Source organism: Portunus trituberculatus, chromosome 49, assembly GCF_017591435.1.
Source record: "Portunus trituberculatus isolate SZX2019 chromosome 49, ASM1759143v1, whole genome shotgun sequence".
Taxonomy (NCBI): domain Eukaryota; kingdom Metazoa; phylum Arthropoda; class Malacostraca; order Decapoda; family Portunidae; genus Portunus; species Portunus trituberculatus.
The window spans coordinates 17,828,704-17,837,571 of NC_059303.1; the positions used below are offsets into that span (position 1 = coordinate 17,828,704).

The 8,868-nt window shown below is 49.0% G+C and overlaps 1 protein-coding gene across 1 annotated transcript; it reads right to left on the reverse strand.

Moving 5' to 3' along the window:
- Positions 1-7,719: 7,719 nt before the first annotated feature.
- Positions 7,720-8,205, reverse strand: LOC123499288. The gene has a single exon (XM_045247089.1). The coding sequence runs from the start codon at positions 8,203-8,205 to the stop codon at positions 7,720-7,722; it is 486 nt and encodes a 161-aa protein (XP_045103024.1).
- Between the last annotated feature and the right edge of the window lie 663 nt (positions 8,206-8,868).

Consider the following 8,868-nt stretch of genomic DNA (forward strand, 5'->3'; position numbering starts at 1 on the left):
TGCTGATCACCCAGCCAGTCTTCCCCATTACGGAGCGAGCTCAGAGCTCATAGACCGATCTTCGGGTAGGACTGAGACCACAAACACTCCATACACTGGGAAAGCGAGGACGCAACCCCTCAAGTTACATCCCGTACCTATTTACTGCTAGGTGAACAGGGGCCACACATTAAGAGGCTTGCCCATTTGCCTCGCTGCGCCGGGACTCAAACCCGGGCCTCTCGATTGTGAGTCGAGCGTGCTAACCACTACACAATGTGGTGTGTGTGTGTGTGTGTGTGTAATGGTAGTAGGATCACTATAGTATAGTCTGTCTACTCTAAGATGACTTCTGGGTCTCCAGCTGAGAAATTTTTGTCACATGATTGATTGATACATTTATTGTTGAATTAATAAATAAATACAACAAAGGAGGAGGATGGACCTTGCCACCCCACCCCATGGGCAAAGACTTAAGGTTAAAGTATCAAAAATACATAAATAGACAGTATACATAACAAGAATACAAGTACTTCAATAAATAAATACAGATATTGCACACCTTATTACATAAACATCCTACAGTCTAGGGGCAAACTGAGGATATTCCCTGAGTACATCCCTGAGAGTGGCTGAGTCTAGGAGATGGTCAATGAGGCTGTACAAGTCATGTTGACCTTGAGGTCTAAATTTAGCGATGAGAGGACATTCCATAATATAGTGACGCAGAGTGTGCCCCCTTGGTGCAGCACACAGCACACAGCACACACCAGTAGAAGCACTGACTTCCCAAAAGTATTTGTAGCTTAATCTGAGCCTCATTGCCACCCTGTCGTGTGATGCAGTGTCTCCCATAGGTGAAAGCACAGCTCTGGGAGACACGTGCCCCTATGGCAACAAAGCTCCAACTAATTACTAATGCTACAATGTACAAAGTCCTTTATGCTACTCTTAACATAACCCAGAGTATACTCAGTGCCAGGGTCCATTGTGTCATCTTGTAGGGTACACTGAGCAAGGTGGTCTGCTTTTTCATTTAGCAGGATACCCACATGAGAGGGTATCCAGGTGAAGTGGACCATGGCACCAGCACCTTCTAGGGTGTGGATGAGATCAAGACACTTATTAACCAGATCACAGTCCATGAGGGAGGTGGATTGAAGGGCATACAGTGCAGCCTGACTGTCAATAAAGAAATATACATTCTTATGGAGAGGTGCCACTACATATGGAGCGCCTCCAGTACAGCATACAGTTCTGCTCTAGTGGAAGACGTGTGCAGGGAGCCGCCTGGAAACCTCAGTGTCAGTGTAGAGATTGGCAGAGATGTAGTCATGGATGAACAGCCCACATCCAGACCTCCTGCCATTGACTGACCATCACAATAAACATGAATAGCCTGAACGTGTGGGTACTTGGACAATTTAGTCATGAACATGTCTTGCAGCACATGAGGGAGCCAGTCCCTCTTGGGCTGATGCAGAGTGAATATCAACACTGACACGGTGAGGGTTCCAGGCGGGTTGTAGCGGTGACATAACAACGTTAATACAAGCCTCGGCTACACCTACACTTGTCAGTACTCCCAAGATCTTCCTGAGGTATGGTGTTGTAGGAGCGCGAGGATCATGATACAGGGGGTCAGTGATCCCTTTAGAGAGTCAGAGCCCATGCATAGCATCCGACTAACTGTGCAACAAGTAATTTCCTGTACCCTACACATAATACTCGGCAGGTGCAGTTCAGCTCTGAGGACTTCAATCCGTGCAGTCCTGGGGCATCCCAAGATTATCCGCATGGCTTCATTCTGAACAAGCTCCAGGGGACGGAGTTGGGTGGCACTAAACTGTATTAAAACAGGGGCAGCATAATCAATAAGGGACCGTATGACAGATATATAGAACATTCTTAGGACTGGAATGCCAGCCCCCAGGCCCCTGTTTGCTAGCAGCCAAAGTGGTGCTAGCCGTGGCAGACAGAGGTCTCGAACATAGTGGACGGCTTGAAGAGACTTCCTGAAGCTCATCTGAACACCCAGGTACTTGTGTATATGAACTCTAGGGATGGGAACATTGTTTACAGTGGGCAGCCGAGAGACCTTCCCTTTAGCTTGAAATTTTGTTTTACATTCATTAATCACTAGTCCCATTTGGACACACAACGCTGCCAGTTGTGACAAAGCTAACTGGAGAATCCTGGGTGTGGGGCATTGGAGGAGTATGTCATCAGCATAGATGAGGACCTGGGTGCCCTGTGGAAAGGAACAGTGCACAATTTTGTCCATTAAAACATTGAAAAGCATTGGACTAAGGACTCCACCCTGTGGTGTTCCAAGCTCAAAGACTTCCTCAGAGGAGACTGCACCTTGAAACCAAACCTGTGCTGTTCTATTGTACAAATAGTCCCTGATCCATCCTAATAATCTACCTTTGACACCTTTGAGAATGAGTTCCTCCATAATAACATCTTTGTTGGCCCTGTCGAAGGCACCCTTGAGATCAACGAAAGCTCTGCAGGTAGCATCCTTATTTATAAGACACTCAACAAAACAATGACTTGTAGAGTGACCTTTTAGGAAGCCATGTACATTGCCAGAGAGTACATGGCCCACCTTGTATATAAGCCTGTTCAATATTACCCGTTCCATCATCTTACACAGACAGCTGGTGAGAGAAATAGGGCGAAAGGTGCCATCACCTTTGGGGATTGGGATGATGATGGTTGTTTTCCAAGAGTGGGGAAGCTTGCCTGCAGTGAGAGACATGTTAAATAAATCCAAGATGGGGTTGTCTACCTTTACCTACAGGAGAGCATTGAGGATATCATAGGTGATGCCATCCTTGCCAGGAGCTGTTGACTTGCCCAACTTGACTGCCGAGAGGAGTTCGTCATGCGTGATAGGCACACAGGTGTCATCCAGCAGAGAAACACTGTGGCAAATCAACTCCATCCTTCGTGGTCTTTGCTGATCGAGCGCCTCCTGGTGTTCCACAGGAAGGCCAGAGAAGGATGAGGCTTCCTTCCACTGCAAGACGAGTTCTCGTGCCCTGCCTGCAGAATCAGGGTCACACACCTGTCGTCTGGACTTGCCCCGGACGCTGTTGACATGGTGCCACACCTCCCGGAGGGACCGGGTCCTGCACACCTTGTCCAGGAAGGAGACCCAGTACTTCTTCCTTTCCTGTTACCGCAGATCTGTGAGGTGTCGAGCCACGGTAACCATGGCATCCCGTGACTCTGTGTCTGCTGGGTTGAGCTGCCAACATCTCTGGTAGGCAGCGAGCGTCTGTTGGCAGTTCAGAATGACAGGGTCGGTAGCGTAAGTCCAGCGGCGTGGAGCATGGGCCCTTGCCGGAACCCTTGGAGTCGCGATGAATCCCTCGATGGTGTGCAGGAGTCCGTCATACAGTGCCTCTGCATCAGCAAAGGAGACCTTCACGGCAGCGTACCACGCCACCACATGGACAACGAGGCCTGCCATCCTAGATGGTGACACCGTCAAGCGCTTCCTGGGCATTGCCGGGGCACTGCACCGGGAGGGTCGTCTCCAGGGCGAAGTGATCGCTCAGCAATGACCTGACAAGAAAGATTTTGGCAGTATATGTTGGCATATTGATGAGAGCTACATAATCAAGTTTGCCTCTTTGAACATGTGTGGGTGCATGTTCCCCAGTAAGTACAGGTGTATCTGTGGTGTCAAGGAAAGCCTTCCAGCGCACACCATTGGCATTGGTGGTGAGGTGGCTTCCTAATTCCTTATGCCTGGCATTAAGGTCACCCATGATAACACTCTGCTCCTCAAGAACATATTCAGGAAAGTTTGCAATATTTAAGGCACCAGCATGAATGTACATGTTTACAAAGTAAATAATTTCACCCAAAGTGTGCAAGCAAACAGTAGTAAATTCAATACCCTCAGTGACCGCCATTTCCATAAAGTTAACTGGAATCCCATGTTTAATGTAAGTGGCCATCCCCCGACTACTGCCGTCACCACAACTGAGGGTGTGGGAGGCATAACCCCGCAGCTCAGGCACCCGTGGCCCTACCTCTTGTAAGGCAATAATGTCAGGCTTATGGAGAAGGACATGAGAGTGTAGGTCAGTGAAACGGGCATGTAGACCATTGACATTCCATGTTAGGGTGCAGAAAGCCTTACCGTTCATTGCAATGGTGTTGCATCTGTGTCTTCGGGCTGTCCAGCATCTGTATGGCTGCCATCAGATGTCCCTGGTCTGGGCCAGGCCTGGCAGTCTTCAGATATTCCTGGTCTGGCTCGGGGCTGGCAGTCCGGGCTGGGTTTGGGCTGGAGCACCAATGTCCATTCACCTGCAGCATCCTCATCACAGTCTGCCTCAGGTGACTTGCTCTCTGAAGCAGGGGGAGCAGGGGCCATCCCTGAGGGGCTCCAGGGGTGTCATGTGGCTCCCTTGACTGACTTGGCAGGGGTATCCATCCTTGGTGAGAGTGCAGCAGCAGCTGCACACTGCCCTGCAGCATTGACCTTTTTCTTGGGTGGGTCACACAGGCTATGCCGACACACATCACTCCCTCCTTGGCCCCGCTGAGCACAGCTCGCTGGAGATGGGGTTGGGGCCACAGTGGGGGTCCCACTGCATACTGTGTGCTGCTGGTTCTTGAAGGTGACAAACTCGTTACTAAGATCAGAGACTGTTGCAGGCAGGTTGTCCACTTTGGCGGCTAGTGCGCTCACCACCGCCATTAACTGTTGGGTGGGGTAGGTGGTAGGCAGTTTCTGGGTGGTGTCTGGCTGGGGCACTGTTTTCGGAGACACAGGGGGCAGTGTAGCAGCACGCTGCAGCAAAGATGGGAACACGGCAGGTGTGGTCGAAGTGCCATTGGTGGGGCAGGAAGGCTGGGACAGGTGAGGGGCAGTGGCCGAGAAGGAGGGCTTCATCACCCAGGTGTTGGTCTCAGGAGGTGGAGCCTGGCGGAACACAAGCCTGGGCTGACTCACCTCATCAGTGGCAGGCTCCCTTTGGGGCTGAGGCCTGACAGTGCAGAGGGTGGAGTGGACGTTGTGGTCATCCCCACAATTACAGCACCAAGGAGGGATTTTGGTGCCCTCCTTGATCTTATTCAGGCATTGTGCTAACTTATGGGGGCCAGCACAGTATCTACAGCAAGGGGCAGACTGGCAACGCCACTCCTTGTGTCCCCAGCAACTACAGTGGCGACATAAATCTGGTTCTGGCGTGTAATGCTCCACATGCCGACATCCAAGGCCCAGGAGATGCACCTCACTGGGCACCTTACCAATTTTTCTGGCAGCACTGCAGCAGTGGGATGGTAGGAGTACAGGGGAGAGAGTTCTGGTAGGATGTGGTGGATGGGAGGGAGGGTGGCAGGGATGAGATGGGGTGTTGGTAGGAGGGAAGGAGGAGGGAGGGGGGAGGGAGGAGAGTGGGTGGGAGGAAAGAGCCAGAGAGGAGGAGGAAGGTAGCAAAAGAGGCGGGGTACAGGGGGAATGGAGGGGAGGGAAAAGACAGAGGAAGGGAGGACGAAAGAGGAATGAAGGTACTGACATGGTGCTTAAAATTTGAAAATTTAAGTGCAATGGCACAAAAATTATACATGGCACTGTTGTAGATAACTTCAGTACAACTTCACAAGTACAATGACTGAATGGTGGGAAGTGTGTGTGTGTGTATGTGTGTGTGTGTGTGTGTTTATATGTGTGTGTGTGTGTGTGTGTGTGTGTGTGTGTGTGTGTGTGTGTGTGTGTGTGTGTGTGTGTGTGTGTGTGTTTATATGTGTGTGTGTGTGTGTGTGTGTGTGTGTGTGTGTGTGTGTGTATTTACTTAGTTGTATTGTACAGGGTTCGAGTGGGCCTCATAGTGTCCTGTGTCCATGTTTCCATTTGTCCAATTTTTCCTTAAAGTTATGCATATTATGTGGTGTAACAATGTCATTATTCAATGCATTCCACTTCTCCACTGTTCTTTGTGGAAAACTGTATTTTCCAATATCCTTCACACACTGCCTCATCCTGATCTTCTTTACATGTCCTCATCTTTCTGTCTTCTTCTGTGACCAGCACCAACTCTTCCTTGTACTTCCACCTTGCCCTCACCATATCGCATATCCTCCACACACATATTATCATGAACCATTATTAACACTCTTCCTCCTCTTTTACCCCTCTTGTCTCTTCTCCAGCTATTATATCCCTCCTCTTTAAAGTTAACATGGATCTCCACTTTTAGTTTTGTTTCAACAATGCACATTATATCCAGCTTTTTCTCTTTGAAATAATCCTTAACCTTCAACATGCTGGGTAATAACCCATCTATATCAATACAAGTCACTCTTAATTTCTTGCCTTCTCCCTGACCTCCTCCTTTTGTAGGTACCAGTTCTTTAGTCTCATGTAGTGTTCACTATCTAGCCAGGACATGGATGGAGAAGTAAATGAGTTGTTCATATTCTGTGTTTGTTATGAGTGCATGATAGGTATTGGTGATGGGACAAGCTGTCGTGTAGGCGTGCGAGTTTGTGTCCCGGAGTTGTGGTACTAACTGGTGCATGTGGTGGCTGGATTCCAGGGCTGTGACCTCACTTAGCGGCATGAGGTCAACCTTTCCCAACTCCACACCTGCATCAGATTAATGGAGTGACTGTGCTAATCCAGGAAGGTCATTACAGTCGACCTCTCCCAACTCCACACCTGCATCGGATTAGTGGAGTGACTGTACTAATCTGGGAAGGTCACTACACTCATATCTGGAACCCTCCAGTAGAAATTCTTTTTCTTAATCACCGTCCCTTTCTCGTGTTTTTTCTAAGCTTAATTTCTTAGCACTTTCTCTTTTTCCCTTTCCTCCAGGTTCATATCTCTTTTATACATATATCTTTATGTTAATTATCATCAGCCAGCTTACTTTTCCTTGTCATAATTTCCTCCACTGCCACATGTGATCTCATTCTCACTTTCATTGGTCTCCTACCCCTTTCGATAAATCTTCCCAACCTAATCACTTCTTCCACCTCCTGGTCCAGCTCCTGTGTGGTGTCTTAGACCTATTTGATAATAGTTTTGGCCGATTCTCTCTCTTCACGCTCTCTCATGAACTTGTTTGGATTTTTTTTTTCTTCATCCCAAAAATCAAGAAACATTTCCAATTTTCCACTGTGTCTCTCACTAGATCTTCTTTCTCAATGATTACTTATATAACAGCATTTTTTGCTTTTTCCTGAATTTGTCTCTTTACTACCTCGGAAAATTGAACTTTTTCCTTTGTGTAATTCACTTCGGTCGTCTGCTAGTAACCCAGCCAGTCTTCCCCATTACAGAGCGAGCTCAGAGCTCATAGACCAATCTTCGGGTAGGACTGAGACCACATCAACACACAACACACACCAGGAAAGCGAGGCCACAACCCCTCGAGTTACATCCTGTACCTATTAACTGCTAGGTGAACACACCCCACACATTAAGAGGCTTGCCCATTTGCCTCGCCGCTTACCAGGACTCGAACCCGGCCCTCTCGATTGTGAGTCGAGCGTGCTAACCACTACACTACGCGGTCTCTCTCTCTCTCTCTCTCTCTCTCTCTCTCTCTTTTTTTTTTATTTACACAAATCAATACATAGTTGAAGAGTATGTTACAAAATATTTTTACATATGATGTAGCACTTTACAGGCTAAAGGGAACATTTTTAGTGTTCCCTATCTAAAAGCCTAACTCTAAATGTTTTTAACAATTGTTACTATGGTGCTTATGGCAACCAGATGTTGACACACTTCTTGAATTGCTGCAGATTCATTTCACTGAAGTCTATCTGTGCAGCAATTAAAGTGTTCCACAGTTTACCATAATGGTGAACGTACTGACGTTGATGGTGCCAAGTACGGCATCGGCACTGAAATAATTCACCAGGCATTAAAGTGACAGCCCGGGTGGTCACTTGTGCCCGCCGCAGGGGCTGGCGGAGAGCTTGGAGATGCGGGATTCGCTGTTGCTGTATTTTGTACATCACAGCTAGGCCCGCTACGTCCCTGCGATGCTGAAGGGAGTGGAGCTTTGGCTCATTTCTGGCCCCACTGTCCTTTATGAGCCTCACTGCCCGAGCCTGTACCCTGTCCAACAGGGAAAGATGCCTGCTCGCCGCTCCTCCCCACGCAAGACACGAGTACTCCAGGGAGGAACGAACTTGAGCCTTGTACAATATCTCCAGGCCTTTGTCGTCAAGGAGCCACGACATCCTCCTGAGTGACGCCAGCTTACCCGAGGCCTCCCCTGGCTAGACGCTCTATGTGGTGCCTGAAGGTCAGCGCAAAGTCATATGTGACCCCCAGTACATCCATCTCGTCTTGCCGCCGTATAGTTTTCCCCTCAAGGCTGAGCTGAAGGGGGCGTCCTCGACCTTGAGATGATTGTCATTTGTGTTTTGTTTGGGGCAAATTTTACTTGCCACTTGCTGCCCCACGACACAATGCGGTTCAGGGTAACGTTCATGTGGTCGGCCGTGGCAGTCTCCTCCCCTGAGCTGAAGCTCTGAGCCAGCGTGAGGTCATCAGCATAAGCTCTTACACTGGGGATTAAGTGCAGGAGGTCGTTTATGTAGATGTTCCAGAGCAGGGGCCGAGACAGCTTCCCTGAGGAACACCTGCTTTTACTGCATGCTGTTCAGACTCTTGGCCATCAATGACTACTTTGAGATTCCTCTCTCAAGTAATCTCCAAACAGCAACAAGAGGGGCCCATCCACACCTGCAGCACGGAGCTTTGCAAGGAGGCCTGCAGGCCACACCTTGTCAAAAGCCCTTCGATGTCAAGGGCAACAACTGCAGTGGCCTTGCCTGCGTCCAGAGCAGCACTCCATTCCGAGGTGAGCAGCAGGTGAAGGTCAGCGGCCGATCTGCCCG